The sequence below is a fragment of the Diceros bicornis genome, chromosome 39 (assembly GCF_020826845.1).
Source record: "Diceros bicornis minor isolate mBicDic1 chromosome 39, mDicBic1.mat.cur, whole genome shotgun sequence".
In the NCBI taxonomy this organism is placed as follows: domain Eukaryota; kingdom Metazoa; phylum Chordata; class Mammalia; order Perissodactyla; family Rhinocerotidae; genus Diceros; species Diceros bicornis.
Genome location: NC_080778.1, coordinates 12,268,863 through 12,288,130, shown reverse-complemented (window position 1 = coordinate 12,288,130; position 19,268 = coordinate 12,268,863). Strand labels below are relative to the sequence as shown.

The 19,268-nt window shown below is 41.9% G+C and overlaps 1 protein-coding gene across 9 annotated transcripts in view; it reads left to right on the top strand.

Annotated features, from left to right (window-relative positions):
* Positions 1–19,268, top strand: part of ARID1B (AT-rich interaction domain 1B) — a 417,978-nt gene that overhangs the window by 382,584 nt on the left and 16,126 nt on the right. For 4 of the 9 annotated variants that reach the window (XM_058534096.1, XM_058534092.1, XM_058534093.1 and 1 more), the window contains 6 exons: positions 91–200; positions 931–1,089; positions 6,834–7,043; positions 9,803–10,007; positions 15,664–15,802; positions 16,061–16,233. In XM_058534096.1, coding sequence (XP_058390079.1) covers positions 91–200; positions 931–1,089; positions 6,834–7,043; positions 9,803–10,007; positions 15,664–15,802; positions 16,061–16,233 — 996 coding nt within the window. The remainder of the gene's footprint in view (positions 1–90; positions 201–930; positions 1,090–6,833; positions 7,044–9,802; positions 10,008–15,663; positions 15,803–16,060; positions 16,234–19,268) is intronic. The other 5 variants (XM_058534094.1, XM_058534097.1, XM_058534091.1 and 2 more) reach the window with 4 other exon arrangements.

The following is a 19,268-nucleotide window of genomic DNA, read 5'->3' as shown; positions in this document are numbered from 1 at the left end:
CCCATGCATCTCTCAGTAACTTGTGTTAGCAGGAGCACAGCCTGAGAATCATATGTATAATCCTAAACTCTTTCTCCTATTTTCGCTTAGCATCTATGGGTCTTGCAGATATGATGTCTCCTGGTGAATCCAAATTGCCCATGCCTCTCAAAGCAGATGGTAAAGAAGAAGGCACTCCGCAGCCTGAGAGCAAGTCGAAGGTATTTCCTTTCTCCTCTGCACGCGGTGTGGGGTCTGCCTCGCTGAAGCTGCCATGTTGTTCTCTCTTCACTGGTGTTGGCCTACACTTTTTTTTTTCCTTTGGTTTCTTCTCTTCTGCATGCCTTCATTTTGTGCAACATGTCCGTAGTCTTCTTTTCTTTCCCCACCCCCTTCATGGTGTGGATCTGAAAGTTACTAGTTCTTACGGCATTTAACTCATGGTTGTGGGAGAGGGGTGGAGGGATGAGACCCACCTTCGAGAAATGCTTTGGGGGTGGGGAGAAGTAAGGGACCTTGCCTGGTTTTGATCCTTGCAGCCATTTTCTCTGCCTTCAGTTTATAGCTTCCTGTTTTGGCCGCCTCAGCAACAACAACATACTTAATATTTTGCTTTCCTGCCTTATTTGATAAATAAGGTGAACAGCTTTTTTTTTTCCTTTCTTTCTCTCATAAGGGGTAACCCATGCTTAGCATTCCATGTAAGCTTGACATAAGCATGGTGCCTTAGTGGCCTTATCCAGCATCCAGCAAACTTACCAAATTATACTAATTAAGAATGTTGTTTTAATACCTTTATATGTGTGTTTTTGTGTGTGTGTTTGTACATGTCTTTATATATATCTATTATATATAAAAATTAGTCTGTTAAACTGGATGTGCTTTTTGTTATTTTAAATAAAGTTTGCCCTACCTTTGTCATTTTTTTTTTTTTTTATTCCTCTACCACAGGATAGCTACAGCTCTCAGGGTATTTCTCAGCCCCCAACCCCCGGCAACCTGCCAGTCCCTTCCCCAATGTCCCCCAGCTCTGCTAGCATCTCCTCCTTTCATGGAGATGAGAGTGATAGCATTAGCAGCCCAGGCTGGCCAAAGACTCCATCAAGCCCTGTAAGTGGCTCTGGTTTTTTGTTTTTTTGGTTTTTTGGGGTTTTTTAATAATGAATGAATTCTACTTGAATGCTTGCTTATTTATTTGTTTTATAAGACTTTTTCTTCATAATTGATCCATGAAAGGGTTTTCTTTATAATTATGTTAGTAACAAAATGAGTAAAGTTTGTGTGCATCATAGAAGTTGATTTCTGGTAATGAAACCGCTATTATAAGAAGCATCTCTTATACGAAGCATGCGATGGTGATACTGGGTCCAAACTCCTTTACACAGTGGCTTTGCTTAAATGTCTAATCCATTGTGCACTTATAGAAGATCTTTCAAACGAGTTACTTCTCCATTTATATGGGAACTAATAGCAGCCATGGACTAAATGACAAGTTTGGCTTTTGGCCTAAATCTTTCACGGGCTGTTGTATCTGAAACATCTTATTTCAAAACTGCCCACCTGAAAATATAAATATTACACTCTGGGCACAGTTTCGCCTAATATCAGCCTGCTTTGTTTCAATCCACTTGTCAAAAATTAACAGAAAAGTTGTAGAAATGTTAGTGCATGTGAATATTTGGAATGCTGCTTTTAGATTAATAATGTGTGCCTTCATAAGCATCAGTTGAGATAGAAAAATTATATGCACAAGACTGCTGATAATCTTGAAATTGTGTTGATTTCCATGTAATATATAAAAACAAATATGGTAATGTACATATAAGGGAATTGTTTTTAGCCTTAATGTTCTTCTGTCCGTAGAGCTAGGCCTTTATTTTCCTGCTAAAGAAATTAATTCTGTGCCGTTAAAAAAAAAAAGAAGAATGGCGCTGTAGTAACCTTTATTTTACATTCATATAGGGAATCAAAAGATCTTAAAAAAAAAAAAAAAAAAAAACCTTACCATGCAATTACTTGCCAAGAAGGCTTAATTAACACGCTAATTTTTGTAAGACGATGTATTGAAGAGCACAGCTCAGGAAAAACATGTTGGAGGGAAGAAGATTCTAACTGCAGAATCTGGCAATCTAGTCAAAACCCCAAAAGAAGGCTGCTATTAATTATCATTCGCTGGTTTAAACAGATAGAGCTGAAGGTTTGAAGAGTTGGTGGTTCCAGTAAATGTTTGTAAGATTCATGTGGAGCTCTAAGATAACCAGCATTTTCCTTTTCAGAGGAAGAAAGGGCGATATTCGCTGTTACCTTCTGTGTAGACATATGTTTCACTTTTTCAACAACCAAGATGAAATGAAAAATGCTCCTAGGATGGGTTAAGCAGAACTAGCAGGAAGGGAGAGTGCAACTCATTAATTTTGATATCTTTGTCTTATTTGCTTTGAGTCTCAGAAGGCAGCCAACATCGTGGGGGGTTTCCCCATAATCTACCCTGGTGTTTTGTTTGGTTTTGTTTTAATCATAAGAAAAGCATTTCTGAATCACTAATACTCTCAAAGTTAGCAGGTAGAACTCAAATTATAACTTTTCAAAAACATTTGTATATTGGCTCAGAGGGAAAAATTTCAAAGGTTGAAAATATTAAATCTTTAAAACCTTAAGCTGAGAATAATAATTTATTAAAAACAAAGACTACTAATAGACCATATTATATGTTTTAAAATTCCACCTTGCTGATTTTTGAATTATAAAGAATGGTTGAGATATTTATTGTTTTAACTTACTCGTCACATTATCTCCATCCAGTGAGTCCTGTATCAAAACCTATTTGATAATAGTCCTATTATCAAAACCTCCCTTTCTACTTAAATATAAGAAAAAAGCAAACTGAATTGTTGACTTCATTTTCTGATTATAACACAACTATACTTAAAATTGCATATTACTTTTCTCTTTTTTCTAAATATTTCCACATACATTATCTCTTCCTGAACCATGACCGTTTTATGTTTAAGAATGTCCCAGCAAACTTCTGGCGCCAGTGGTAGATGAGGACAGAGAAGCTGTGGTTCGAGGTAGTGGGAGATGGTAGACAATTGCTCTGTATTGAGAAAGCAGTCACCCTCTTGATGAGATGCTAATTCAGGAAGGGAACCAAAAGAGATTGCAGTGAAGGACCTCCCATTATCTCTGCTAGCAAATCACTGCAGATATATACATTTTAGGAATATTTAACTGCTCTTTCTGAGCTATAACTTCAATTTGTACTTAAAATTGCTCTTAGTGTCCCTAATAAGCCTGTCTAACAGCAGGCCTGAAATGGACTAAATGATAAAGATGTTTTATGCTTTGACAGTGTGCTATGGACCAACGTTGTTTTGTTAGAAAACATTCTAAAATAAAAATAAACATTTGCACACACACACGCACATACACATATTACCAGGCATATGGTAAAGACTGCTGCAATGTAAATCTGCCTAAAAGACTTGAGGAAAAATGTACTTATAGACTTAATTAAATTATATGCAAGGCAAACATTTGTGGCACCATAATAATGTCTCGCTGTAACTTTTCCACAATCTCCATTCCTTTTTCTTGCCTCCACGACAGTTCCGTGCAGTAGGATACAATTTTTACAGCACTGGAGCCGTGTGAAGTGGTCCTAGTGACCTGGTAAAGTTAAGCCATCCTCCCGCAGGACTAGTTTGTTTGCCTGTTGTCAGTGGGTCGAGTGTATAATGACATTTATCCAAAAGTCACATCCTAGTTAATGTCTATGAACAAGAAAGGTATGTGTTGAGCCAGATCAGTGATAAAGTATGTACTCTTTATTTCCTAAGGCTTTTGTTTCTCCTAATGAACTTTTTTTCTGTTCAGACACCCATATACTAACTTGGGTAACTGGCCAGTAAGCAGCCCTTGAGCTGGGCGTGGAGGTGTTAGATGCTGACTGTGGGCACAGTCTCGCCTCAGCTTTCAGTCTCATCAGATCGAGTCCACGTTTACTTAGCACCTTGCTCACTGAAATCCTGGTTATAGGATATTTTAATCAGCTGTTAATTCTTATTTGGTTGATGCCAGACTTTTTAGACCTTTTTCTTCCATTTGAGTCTTCGTTCAGAACAAATATCTACCAAGTACCTTCAGTGTGCAGTCACTGTTGGTGATCCAAAATCAGCAGGAACCCAGTCCCATGGAACTTAAAGTCTAGTCAGAAGAGTGGAGGGCAGACAGATAATCCCATGCAAAACATGCTTTTATGAGCTGTGTAACCAGGTGCCGCCGAGGACTGTTAGAGCCCACAGTGATGATTCAGACGAGGGCGTGGGCGTCAGCAAGGCCTCACCTAGGACTCAACATATAACTGAGGCCTGATGGCTTTCTTTTCATACAGGTGTATTTTCCTACATTACGGTGCCATATAAAACCGCTTTTCTGAAGATCTAAAAACTATGAAAAATAAAACCATTCTATTAAAAACTTTTTTATTAAGTTTTTCTAATTTTATGAGAAAAATTGAGATAAGTTTAAGTTCATTTAACAAAGAAAGGTAAAAAAAGTTAAAATATGTGTAGTCAGACTAAATAAATCATTGTTTTAGGCCTGTTTCAGGTTACGAGAATCCCCCGCTTTCCTAAGTAGGAACAAACACTTTGGAACCTCATTGCTCGGGTCATGATGAACTCTTCTTCTGGAATCCTTCCCAGGTTGGGTTTAGAGAGGACCAGGCCAGAAATGGCAGTTGGATCTTATATTCAGGATGTTGGTAGAGCTACTCAGAGCAATTTTAAATTGAAATGATTGCTTTTATTTCTCTTATCCTTAAATTGACTCTCAAACTCTTATGTCTCAATTTTTCACAAATGAAATGTAAGAAGGAGGTTGGTCTCGGTTTTTTTTAATGATATTAGGTGATAATGCTTTTTTCCTCATGTTCTTATTTTAAATTTTCATTTTTTAAAAAGCATTGGACCCATTTTTTTTAGTGTATTTCCCCAAAAGAAAAAAATTGCAATACTAGGATTTAATCCTGGTAATAACTACCGCATTAATGATGACAAAGCTTCTGAAATGTTATCAGGATGAGAAAGGGGTATAAAATGGGTTAGAACAGTTTCTTTTCCTAGTCAAATATGCCTTGGGTGTAAGAATATGGAAAATAAATTTTAAAGACATCATTTTAATACAGAGTGTGTTCCATATTCTGGTATGTAAATCGGTATATAGACATACATAGGAATATATATATATATTTTTTAAGCTGTGATCTAAAGTAGTTTTAAGTGACTTTTGCCTCAGTTTAGTCTCAGCATCAATGTAAATTCTAAAATGTCACACTATTTTTTATCCTACCACTTTACATTTTTTATTTATATCAACTGTATCACCCATTTTTATATATTTGATGTAAAGATTTTATCCCTCAATAATTCTAATGCTGAAAGCTTAGAATTTCAGTGAAAATAGCTGGGGAGAATTACATGTTAGCTGGAGGGGAAGCTGCCACTCACCAGCTTTGTTAGTTTCATTCTCAGGCCCAACTTCCATTGGGGATCGTTTGCTAAACAAGTGGCATCAAACCTCAATGGCAATCATTCATTTAATCTCCCAAATTCCAGCAATATGTTTAAAATTATGTTAAGCTAAGTATAATGGAAGAGCTAAGAAAAACTCCATCCAAAATAAGGGCTGTACATTGCAAGTGATGACTTAGTAAATAAACATGAGTAAATGAGGTAAATTTTTGTTCCAAGGAAATCTTTATTGAGAATTTAGAAGTGATTTTGCACAATAACCCAGGAGTTGCAAATATTTACAAGTGCACAGATATTGTTACAGATACAGATATTCTTTTTTTATTTTTAGGAAAAAATACAGGTGGGCTATGTAGGACTAAAAGTGTTCCCTTCCCAGATCACATAATCCAGAGGGTGGGCTTTAGGCGTGCAGAAGCTGCAACTTTTGACATTTTAGTATCAAGTATAGTGAGAAAAAGAAAAGACCAAGAATTAAAGCATCTGTATAAACCACATGACACATAAACACCTGTGCATAAAAGTAAATGTATATATTTACGCATAGATACGCTGGGAGTATGAAATAGCACGTTTCCCTGATTAAAGCATAGTTGCCTAAGAAATCTATTAAAATATTTATCTAAGAGCCTCTTACCTAGGCAGAGAAGTTCCAGAAATCTGAAGTAGGGAAAGCTGGTCCTCGTGAGTAAATGCCACAGCTGTAGCTGGCCGTTTGTTTATAAAGCCCTTGAATGAGCACAGAATCCACACCACTGATGCCTATGATTGGTGAACAACCTTCCATTTTTCAGCAAGTCCCATGTGTTTGCTCTTCTCCATATGATTTAGAGTTTTAACGAAGACACACATTAGCCATTCTTATTTTCACAAGGAGAAGTAGAGTTGTTTGGGCTCTCTAATATTACCTGCAAAATTGTAAATTCACTGTAATGTTCTGTAATTCACTGTAAATTTCTATGATCTAGCACCCGTTTATTTTTAAAAATGATGTGAGGTATCATTAGAATCTTGCCTTCTGGGATTCAACGCTTATATCAATAAAGTCAAAGAGGTTTTTTGTTTTTGTTTTTATTTTTTAAGTATATATAAGGGGGAGTTTGGGCCCTTTGTTTAAAGTCAAAGTAAATTCTTAATTAAGAAAATGTATAGTTTGTGCCTGAACTAGTAGCCTTCATTCCTAATTGTTGTGTGATAGCGGTAGTTTTTGAATTTCTTCTCTTCTTGTATTTGCTAGCTCATTACTGTTTTCTCACCTTCTTCCCTTTCCCTCTGCCCACCCGTGCCCCATCTCCAAATGCTCCTCCTCCTGGGCACTAGAAGTCCAGCTCCTCCACCACCACGGGGGAAAAGATCACAAAGGTGTATGAGTTGGGGAATGAGCCAGAGAGAAAGCTGTGGGTCGACCGATACCTTACCTTCATGGAGGAGAGGGGCTCCCCTGTCTCAAGTCTGCCTGCAGTGGGCAAGAAGCCTCTGGACCTGTTCCGACTCTATGTCTGCGTCAAAGAGATTGGAGGTTTGGCCCAGGTAAGAGTGAATGAGTGAGTGACTAAGGGGACGCTGGAGATAAGCTCTTACCGCAGCTGTCTTTGACTCAGATTTTTTCTCACAGAGGAAAAGCTAAGCCTGTGGGAAAGTCACCGTTAGTGGATCTATGTTTGTGGGCTGCAGGGGGAGAGCATTGGGGCTGGCGACCCTGGCTCTACCATCAACTCTCAGTGTGACCATGGCAGGTCATTTATATGGACCTCAATTTCCTCACCTGTAAAATGAGACATTTGGGCCAGATTTTTCTTTAGGTTTCCTGACAGCTCTAGAATTCTGTGGAATCTGCCAAAATTTCCTAGTAAATACTCCAGAAATGTTTTGCAAATGACTGAATTAATTGTCTCAATCAGATATAAATCATATTCACTGTTGTCCTCCATCCAGAGCAATGTATCAAGAAAACTAAGTCGTACTTCTAGAACCATGTCCTCGAGACCTGTGCAATAAGAGGGTCAGTGGTCTCATTTTTCTGCAGGGCTGGGACTGGGGGGCAGGAGCGGCACCAGGGGTGCAGAATTTCAGGACACTCATTTTCAAGGTTGTGCAGGTGGCTTGACTTGGCTCTCAGAGTGAGTACCCCTTGAGTTTTGTACGTAGGCGCCACGCTTTCCTCACCCTCCCCCCGCCCTGTTTTAGTGTAGAGTCTAGTTTGTATGTACGTGTCCTGCATTAGACACAGGGAAAAGGTACTAACGTGTGAGTGCTCACTGGGCGCTGGGCTCCCCATTTGTTGTTGCCTGTGTTTTTCCAAATACTCATAAAATGCAGGGCTTGTCAGCCCCAAAGAAGACGCGAGGAAACTAACAAAATGAAGTACAGTCATGTTGTGGTCCAGGGACTCTCAGGGTAGGTGGCAGGGCCAGGTCTGTCTGATTCCAGGACGCGTGCTCCTCCCATCTACCGTCGTTCTCAGGCCTGGCTATCCGTTAGAATCACCTGGGGAGCTTTTAAAAACCCGGCAGTACCTGGGCTCCTATCCAGATCGGTGGAAGGAGATGGGCCCCAGGTGGTCTCATATGCAGTGTGGCACCCTGCACTCGAGGGTCACTAACCATCCAAGGGTGAGGCATCTAATCCTCAAGTGTCCCTGAGGGCCCCCTTGGTCTTGGTGCTTTGCAGCTCTGGGGGATGCACGAGAGGCCTTTGTTCTCAGCCCTCCTGAGGTGCCCCATCCCACCAGGGGCCTGAGATCTACCACTGAGACAATTAGAGCTTGACTCAAGGCTTTGAGTAATCAGGCGGTGAATCATATGGTACAGACCAGTGTGAATGGTGGTCGGCGGAGGGAGAGATCGAGATGCACACCTTTCCCCGGACCTTTCCCCTCTGCACCTAGACCCCCTGACATAGGTTTTTTAGAGTCCCTGGCACGCTGGAGCAGTTGGGTCTCGCCCATCTCGGAAGTGGAGAGGCTGCACTCTCTCCTTTGACTCTCAGCAGAGTGTGTTACCAAGTTGGGTCTGCCAGCCAGGCGCTTTGCTGGCCTCGCTAACAGGGTCACTTGAACGTGGCTGTGATTGACAGTGGTGAGTCCCCTGGCGACATGGTTGCCCGCACCCCGTCTTGATCTCTACCTGGAGGCCATCAGATGCGCTGGGGCAGGTGCTGCAGCCATGCATAGAGCAGCTGGAAGCCCTGCTCTTCAGGGCTTCCCGGGCAGCGCTCTGCTTACCTTCTCTGAAGCAGCTCACAGGCCCGCTTGTTGCAGCTGGGCGTTAAGTGCCGAAAGGGGCATTAAGCATTTCCGGGAGCATTCCGTGGTTTGTCTGTCATGCCCCCTTTAGTCCCAAGTAAATGGACTTAAAGAGCTTTGTGAGAAAGTCTGAATCCAAAAACTGAACATTTCCTTAAAAACCACTGTCCCCTTAATTCTTATACTCCTGAACACAGGAACAACGTGCTCCCCCTGTATTTGCAGGTCTTCTCGTTTCCTTCGTGTGTTCACCGTTGCGTAACTCTGTTCCCAAGTGGGAATCAAAAAGTTAAATTAATGCCTCAAATCCCTATGTAACGTTTCAGGATTTCTTTCCTTTTTTCTCTTCTCCTTTTGCAGTTGTGTTCCCTCCAGCCTGACTGTAAGTGGGAATACTGGACAGTCCCTTGTGCCCCTGCCCCTTTGCAAGCCCATGGGTGCCTCCGCAGGCCGGGCTCTTAAGTTGGGGTCATTTGGTCAGAGGCCTCATTCGTATAGGCAACGAGTTTCGCCTTTGCCCAACACCACGAGAAAGCCTCCTCCGAGAGGATGGCCGTGGGCCGCAATTACGGCTCATCGTTCTGCAAGCTTGCGGCTCTTGGAAGGAAACATTGTTTTTCATATCAAGGCTCAAACACTTAAATTGCAAAATAGTTCTGTTATTGCTTTTTAAATTAGTTTTTAGACGCCCTTTTTTTAAATTAGAGGTGGGACGGGGAGGAGTGTGAGCGAGAGTGTACATTTGCTCAGAGAGAAATCGCTGGCTCTGAGCAGCACCAGCTCTGGAAGAGTGGAGGCATTAAGAGATGCACCAGGCAGAAGAATCTCAACGAGCGGGCTTTTTATGTAGCTATCAGCAGGTTCCTTAATGGTTTTATAACTGTAAATGCTGTCTGTGCACTACGGAGTGGGGGTAATGAGCATTAGTTAAAAGAGGCGAATGAAAAAAATAAAAGTAAACCAGGACATTAAGTGCTTTCTTTGTCTCCCGGCTTTAAACAAGCCACTTTGCTGCAAACCAACGATCCTGCCATTTTTTTGCTAGGTTAATAAAAACAAGAAGTGGCGTGAGCTGGCAACCAACCTCAATGTTGGCACTTCCAGCAGTGCGGCGAGCTCCCTGAAAAAGCAGTATATTCAGTACCTGTTCGCCTTTGAGTGCAAGATCGAGCGCGGGGAGGAGCCCCCGCCGGAAGTCTTCAGCAGCGGGGAGACCAAGAAACAGCCCAAGCTCCAGCCGCCCTCTCCTGGTAAGTGGCAGCGCTGCAGTTGCTGTCCTGGAAAAGCCCAGGGGCCCGCACGGCCGCCCGGAGGCTCTGAGGAGGCCACTTGGCAGTAAAGCTATCGGAGAACGTGGGATCTTGGAGAGGAAGGGGCGTTTGGTTGTGTTCTGTATCGCTGGACGCCCGTTGGCAGTGCTTAAGAGAGAATAAAATCTGGGATATTGAAGGCACCATTCTTTTACTTTACCTTATTTAGTCAAAATAGACTTTGGAATTCTGAGCTATGTACCTTTCTTCCTTATACAAGTATTTTATAATGTTCCATCTAACTCTGTCAAAATAAGCATCCCCATTAACCTGTGCTCACACTTTTGCACTACTGGAAAATGCCGCCTGCAGCTCTAACAGCCAGCGTCTGCCAGCTCTCCTTTTTTCAAGGACACTCAGATTTGTATGTTAGCAAAATGGCACTTGGACTTTGTTTTTACTGTCCCCTGCCCAGCAAGTTCTCACTTTTAGGGAATTCAGCAAACTGTCATGGTAAAGGTCCACGCGGCCCTGCTTCTGAGACAGGGTGGTCCAGTTAGCTTTGACCTAGAGGTCAGAAGTCTTAGGAATACTACTTAGGGGTCATGGGGTTCACCTAAATTCTCATAAGCAAAACCAATTAATGATGCCTGCCCTACCAATTAATGATGCCTGCCTTCTCTCCTCTCTCTCCGCTCAACTGTGGAGACCCTGCCGTTCCTTCGGCTCTCCTGCTAGCCTTCATTCTACCTGGAGTGTTTCACGTTTGAAATTACTAAATCATTATATTCTGATAAATACGATATTAGAGATGGGAAGAAACTTGTGTCAGCCTTAGTTCTGGGTGGTGACCTCACTCAGGTGACCTCACTCAACCCTTCTCCTCTCTGTTTCTGGCCTCTTCCAAGCCCTGTGATGGTCAGTAGTTACCCGTGCTGTCCCGTGTACGAGGTGGGGCTGGTCGTACCTGCCGCCTCACATCGCCCAGGCTTCTTCTGGGATCAGATGATCATAGCTAATTGCCAGTATGTCCTGAGCACTTACAGTGAGCTGGGCGCTTTTCTAAGTGCTTTATCATTTAATCTTCATATCAGGCCTGTGATACAAGTGCTGTTTAAAATCCATGAGAAAACTAAAGCACGTGAATTCTAAATAACTGGCCCAAAGTCACATCGATAGTGAGTGGAGGAGCTGGGTTCTTACTGGGGCATCTGGCTCTAGCGTTTCACCTGTGCCCACTGTACTCCTCTGCCTGTATTTGACATAACCTTTGTAATAGGTCAAAGGTTTACACAAAGCTTTGGTATCTATGAGCCAAAGAAAGAAGTTGTTTCCCTTTTAATTATTTCCTGTGGCTGCCATCTGGATGGCAGTGCTAATACCTGAGGTCGCTCATCAAGGGTTCGCACATAAATATTATTTAGGTCCAACGTGCACTGGTAGTGAATACCCCTAGAGTTATATCTGCCAGTTCTAAGTACAAGTGGAAATCCTCCTCTCTAACCCCACCCTTCCAGATTCAGAGCCTTTGCCAGTTACGGTGCACCTTAAAAACTGTGAAATCTAATTTTAAAAATCTCACAACACTACATTCAGTTCACAGAGTAACACAAGCTGCCTATGAACAGCTCGGAAACTATTTTTCCTAAATAAAAACCCAGTGGGGTGTAGGGACCAAAGTGGCGATGTCTGCAAAGATCTGAAGGTATATTTTATTTGCCAGGAAAGCGCTCGTGTCACTGAATGGTCTGCACTTCTGTATGGAGAATAGCTCTCCCAGTGTGCGTCAGCTTCAGTACAAGAAATCTCGCTGATGTGTAGATCCTTCGGAAGTCTAGGGCCTGTTCTCTTAACAGTCAGCTCTTTCCTTTTTCCCTTTTTTTCAAACTGCCATTTTTATGGCAACATTATCTTTTTAACTGCACAAAAGAGCTCAGATTGCAAATGCACTTCTGTTAATACAGTCTTCCCTGTGGTCCAGATGAAACCAGAGTCCTGTGAAACAGGAAGCAATGGAAGGAGAGCTTCCTGAGCGTAGACGCTTAGTCGGGGCGCGGCCCAGAGGGCACCTCGAGGAGGGCACGAGGGCCGATCTGCTTGCCTTCCGCGTTCTATGCACTGCTCAGACACACTGCTCAGCCAGACAGACACACAGATGGTCAGTGGGGCCGTAACATTGGCCCATAACCAAAAGCCAGGCATCCCTAGCATCCATGAATCAGTGGCCTCTCTGATTCCAGAACTATCATTAAGGAAAGTGTCTCAGAAACATTTTTATTGTCAACGAAGGGAAAAAAATTATTCCCAACAATTTGCCATATCAAGGTCTCGTCTACTACAAAATTTTTTAAAACTAATTTTCAGCCAAAATTTGTGTTCTTTGAAGTCAGTTTTTCTCATAAGAACATAATTATAGTTTATTTCTTACCAGCACATCCAGGCAAATTAAACTAAAAGATTCCTAAGGAACATTCAAGATTGGTTTTTTACATGGCCACTCTGAACCAACTTAAACCTAGATCATTTGCCTATATTCTGAGAGCATTCGAAGCCATCCATCTGTACCCCAGTTTTGATTTGATGTGGCTGATATGGATCTGAAATTCAATTCTGTCATCCTGGGAGGTGTAACCCCTTAGCCCTTGGGGATGCATCCCCATCTTCGCTGTTGGATGGCTGTGTGGTTCTCATGCAGAGACCCAGATCTGTCCTCCAGTGACTAGAGCAAATCAACCAAAGAAGGCTCGTGAATGAAACCTGGGCAAGGCCTAGGGCCATGGTTGCATCTTGAAGGTGCCAGTGGGGATCTCGTTATAATAAAGCTGTGAAAGTTTGTGGAGGTCTAATGAACAGCCACAGGAATCGCCGCCCCAGGTGGCCTGGGCAGCCTGTAAACCGGAGTGGGGGGAGGGGAGGGGTCCCGGCTGGGAGGAGGGCGGCAGGGGAGGGGCAAGGAACCCCCACATTCAATTAATAGGTCTGTAACCAAAAACCCACCTGTCTTTGCTGGCAGGTGGCTGACTGCATTTCTATTATTAGCTGACAGGTGATGTCACAAAACCTGTCATGGATCCAACCAGGGAATCCTCAGTGGAAGATAAATGAGAAAGGGGCTCAGGTTATAAACAAAGGTGCCCTCTGGGTGACCCCTAGTCACTGTAGACCTGGGACCTATCAGCCACTCTTCCTCCCCACTCTGCTTCCCGCCACCCCAGCCAGAACTAGGGCACCAGGTTCGTGCTGTGTAAATTATCTTCCCAGCTAGGAGTCTGGCTGTACCGTCTGAAGTGTGTGAATGTACTTAACCTTCAGTAACCTTTCCATTGTTTACTTTCGAGTATACATTTGTAGTTTCTGGCAAAAGGTAGGGATATCCTAGAGAGCGTGCCAGCCTCCTCTATTAATGGAGCTTCAAGAGGTTGCATTCATTTTTTTTCCTGAAAGGAAAGGAAAAAACACTGGCAAGAGGGAAGAATTTTTCCTTTTTTTTTTTATTAGCTGTAAATGTGAATACTTGTAAATAGGGGTCATTCTGAAATCCCAGCTTTGCGAGCTATGTTTTCAAGGAGCCATACATGCTGCTGTGTGGTCTGGGCCTCGATTTAAGAAGCCAGTTATTTCTCCTGCCAGCTCTATAGGGCAGTCATGTCTGTAGAAGTATCCTTACATATTTATGCAAGACTCTACTTTTTTCTTTGATTACATTTACTTTTTTAATATGCATTTCTAGGAACTCACCAAAATAAGCGTGAGTTTGTAAGTTTTCCTTTTAAGATATTTATGTCTAAAAAGATATCTCCATTAAAAGTAAGTCTTCCCTTGGGGCTGGCCTGGTGGCATAGTGGTTAAGTTCGCGCACTCCCCTTCGGCGGCCCACGTTCATGGGTTCGGATCCCAGGCGCAGACCTACACACCACTCATCAAGCCATACTGTGGCAGCATCCCACATTCAAAATAGAGGAAGATTGGCACAGATGTTAGTTAGCTCAGGGACAAACTTCTTCAAGCAAAAAGAGGAAGATTGGCAACAGATGTTAGCTCAGGGCCAGTCTTCCTCACCAAAAAAAAAAAAAAAGTAAATCTTCTCTATGTCTCTGAGAATTTCCCCGAGTCACTCTAGTCCTAGGTACCCAGGGGAGGTGATATACAGAATGCACAGCGCTGTTGGCCAGTCATCAGTATTCATTTCGGACCAGGCCAGGACCTGGCCGACCTGATCTTGCTAGAGATATCTTTGTTCAGCTGAGAGTTTCTGAGAAGAAGTGATGGGCTCTTTTCCATTTCTGACTCCTTCATAGCACCTCTCTAACCTCTAGGGATTTAACTGTTTCCTCTAAAATAAACTGTGGGTGGTGATCATTGTAGTAAGCCTTGGGAACTTCATAGGAAAGGAACTATAGATAATAACAGAGGTGATATTATTATTTACCAAGCAGCCAGTAGATCTGTCATTTGTTGCAGTTGTGAAAGTATTTATTGTAAACTGCATGAGGGCAAGGAATTTTGTCTTTTTTGTCGATGTAGCACACTGGGGTATCCAGGTGCAGAAAAGAGTCCACAGTACAGTAAGCACATTATTTATTCAATAAGTAATTAATAAATGAAACCAATATCTGTTGAACACCTAACATGCTAAGGACTTGGGTCAATGATGAAGCAGGAGCCCTTAAAATATTATGTTTTTCCTATAAGGTGAGGTTAATTTTTTTAATTAAAAATTAAGAATCCTACTTAAGTTTTGAAAAAACCTGCTCAATTCTGAGCTCTGTTATTATAATATAATTATAGTTAAAGCCAAATCTTAGAACTCTGATAATGACATTACAGAACTCCAAACCAGTATGACTTATGTTTTGTAATAATAAATCTGATTTCATAGCTCCAAAAATGGCTGTTAACGACAGAGCATAGACACATCCAGACATTGCGAAGGTATTGAAATGATATAAGGCTCATTATTAATTTGTATCATTGCTTTTCAACTTAAACATTTCTCATTGCCTAAGAATCAGAACTAATTTTTCTAATTTTTTTCTAAAACAGCACAGTAGTCTATCAAATTGATATACCAAAGTTATCACCCCATTTTTCCTTATTCTCAAGACATTTAGATTATCTGCATTATAAACAATACTGAAATAAATGTTTTTCTGCCTAAAACCTTTTTTATATTAGATAATTTTTTTTTGGAATAAATACCCAGGAAAGCAAGTACCCAGTCAAAAGGTATAAATATGTTTTAGGGCTCACAAATGAAGTATGTTGCCAAAGTTTACTAAAAAAAACCTTTAGTAATTTTCACTGTAAACAATGTAAGAATAGTTCTCGACACAAGAAAAAAAAGTGTAACTACGTATGGTGATGGATGTTAACTAGAATTATTGTGGTCATCACTTTGCAGTATATACAAATATTGAATTATTACATTGTACACTTGAAATGAATATAATGTTATATGTCAACTATACCTCAATTAAAATAAACATAAGAGCAACTAATATTACTACATTGTTACCAGCAGTGGATATTGTTACTATTTCTAATAAGATGGTGTCTTATTTTCTTTCCTTTTCTTTTTGTTATTGCTAGCAAAGATGACCTTATTTTGATAATCTCTGTTTTTTCCCCATTTTCTCTTGGTACTTACTACTGTCAGCTAACTCAGGATCCTTGCAAGGTCCACAGACCCCTCAGTCAACTGGCAGTAATTCAATGGCAGAGGTTCCAGGTGACCTGAAGCCACCTACTCCAGCCTCCACCCCTCATGGACAGATGACCCCAATGCAAGGTGGAAGGTATGTGGAAAGAACTGTGTGAGCCATTCTAAAACATCAGATTTGTCTGTCTTTTAACTTTCTGGAGCAAACTTGATAGAGAGAAGAAATGGTATTCCCCAGTGAGTTTTTCAATGTTGATTACTACCGGTTTTATTCGTGTAATTTATTTTGGATGGTCTTTGCATTTACAGATTGCAAAATTGGCTTGTTTTCTGAGTAAGTGTTGGGAAGTAACTCCTGCCGTATCATGAAGCTCTCATTTTTCTCATCCTGTAGAAGCAGCACAGTCAGTGTGCACGACCCATTCTCAGACGCCAGTGATGCATCGTTCCCCAAACGGAACTCCATGACTCCGAGCGCCCCGTACCAGCAGGGCATAAGCATGCCAGATGTGATGGGCCGGATGCCCTATGAGCCCAACAAGGACCCCTTTGGTGGAATGAGGAAAGGTAAATGCAGAGGCAGCTCTGTGCAGTGTTGGTCCAGACGGCATTCTTCTCTGCCATCCCACAGCCGATTCACTTACCCACTCTGGACACATTTTAGTCCCGCTCCCCAACCTATGAAATTTCTGGCCTTGGGGACAGTACTTAGCATCTCTGTGCCTCAGTGTCCTCATCTAGAAATGGGATAATAATAGGATCTGCCTAAAGGGTATTGTGAGGATTAATTGAGTTAATGCACATAAAGCCCATAGAAGAGTGACTGGTACGTATAGTAAGGTGCATGGCCTCGGCAGGGGGTGATTGTACAGCATGGCTGGGCGCCAGGCTAGTGCTGGGTAGTCTTAATGGCAAATCAGACATAGTCCTTCATGGAGTTGACAGTCTCTTGGGAGGAAGAAAGAGAAAGTAAGCTAAACCACAAATATATAACTAAAGATGGTGGTTGATGGAAGAAAGAAACCAATGGAAAGGAAACAAAGGATGAAAGCACGCAGAGAGCAATGATGTTGGGGGGCCAGTGGGAGAAAGGGGCATCTCCTTAGTGAGGATGGTCGGGAGGGGAGGGCCCTGAGGAGATGTTACTTCTCTGCTGAGACCCAAGAACGAGGAGTCCATCAGAGAAGAGCTGGGAGTGGGGGAGGCCCTGAGCGAGCTTGGCGTATTTGAGGAGGTGGGAGGCTTCTGGAGCATAATGAGTGGGGGCCGGGCATGCTGAGGCCATCGGGGCTGTTGGGGCCAGAGCCTTTCAGCCGTCAGAGGCACATGATGAGTTTAGGTTTTACCCTCGCCCCCTGAAAGATGTTACACAGGACGTCACGTGAGTAGATGTTTTGTTAAAAATAAATAGGTAAGTAACTGGCTATGTGTGGAGAATGTGTGGGAGAGAGGCGAGAGTAGATTTGGAGAGACCGCTGTGTCGGTCCAGGGGAGAGATGGGTGTGGACTCAGTTACCAGCAGTGGGGAGAGAGGTGGAACCGCTCATGTGTTTTGGAGGTAGAAGCAATGGGGTGTGCTGATGGTTCGAACGTGGGGGTTAAAGGGAATAACCAAGGGATGGTGACCAGAGGGTAAGGATGTTACTACCTTGGATGTGGACGTGGGGAAAGGACCATCTCAGAGAGGAAAATAAAGGTTCACTGTTATTACCTGCGGTGTGGACAGCTGGGAAGTGAGCAGGATACAGGAGGAAATCCAGAGCTGACTTTTGGGTGTGTTCAGTGGTAGCTGGTAGAACGTACGTCTGGAGCTGGGGAGAGCGTGGGAATTAGGAACAATTTTGGAGAGCTAAGCAGAGAAATGGTCCTGACAACTGTGGGATGATGAGATCTCCAGGAGAGTGTAGGAGGGTTATGATGGACGTGAGCAAACACCCAGGGTGGATTTTCCTTTATGCTTATCAGTCCCCAGCATTCACTCAGCCCTGAGATTGTAGCCATCTGACTTCTGCCCCACGCTCCTCCCGTGGCATACGAGCGCCACGTGCTTTTTGACACTCTTCCAAATGCATGAAATTGAGGCATGATGTGAATATTATTGCGAAAAATATAGAAAAATAGTAACATTTTTATGGAAGTACTTATTCTGGGATCCCTTAAATAATCGTACTTCTGTTGTACTTAGATGTTTGGGGCACGTAAATTTCATGATATACTGCCTTGAATAGAGAGAAGCATAAAGCCCGAAGCCTTGGTTTTCACAAATATTATGGACCAATGAAAAAGAATCATCACAAAATTTTAAATATTGGGCATATACCATTTAATTAACAAACAAGATTATATTTCATATGTATTTCAGATATATTTCAGATATCTGTTACATAAAGCAAGATATAATTTTTCCTTTCAAAAGTTTCAGAGCTGCTTATTCCAGGTAAAGATTTTGCAGAACATGTAATAAATCCATAAGCTCAGAAATTCGAAAAAGCTTTGTGAATGTTGGAAGTGGCTATTTTTTTAGTGGTATGAGATGCTAGAAAGAACATTTTATTAGTGCCGTTGGTTGTGTCACATTTTTAGACTCTGAAAACATGGCAATAACATAGAAAAATCATTAGTAGTATTTGGAATCTGGCTTCAAGAGTTATTGTGAATCATTCCAGTATCCTACTATATGCCATATTAGACAGCGAGAGTTGTGTTTCTTTTCTTTCCCTGTGCCCACAATTTTTCTTATTGTGAAAATAAATTTGGAAGGGAGGGGCTGGGGGATGATTGTGGATTACCTGGTTCAGCGCTAGGCAGCTGTATAATATGTTTTCATCAACCATGTAAATGATACAGTGGCTCAGAAGGGAGCTCTGTCTCACATTTCCCCAGTATAGTTCAGCTCACCTGCTACCTGACAATAAACGTGTATTTAGTGCCAAATTCGAGCAGTTAAATAGAAAACCCACAGGAAACAGCCGTATCTCTGTTATAATGAAGTTTTCCATTCCTCGGTTCACCTTCCTCTGTCAGTGAACTTGGTGGTGCCCTGATTTTGTATTTAATGACGACGAACATCGGTAGAAACCATGCTCTTTATTCTTGTTGCCGCTCTGCTGTTGACCTGTAGTGTGGTGGTGGAGTGGACAAAAGAGCCTGACCTCCATAGCCCTGAGCGGCCTGGGCCCTGCCTGTCCGCCTGCCTCCCTTCCCCATCTGCTTACTTAATCACTGATTGAGGAACTGATTGATTAGTTATAAGTGATTATAAGTGAACAATAAGTGAATATTTATGTATTGTTTAACTTAACAGTATATTTTGAATATCTATTAATATCTGTACACATAATCCTTACTTACTTACTTACTATTTTTAATGCTCTAGAAATGGATGGGTTGTTTCATAATATTTTGCTATTATAAACAATGATGCAGTGATTATTGAAGTACAGCTGTTTTTTCACACTTGCAAAAGTGTTTCTGTGAAATAGATTCCTAGAGGTAGAATAACTGAATCAAAGGATATGAACTCTTTTTTTTTTTACAGTTTACTGAGTATCTTTTACTATGTAACAAACTACCCCAAAACTTAGTGGCTTTAAACAACACAC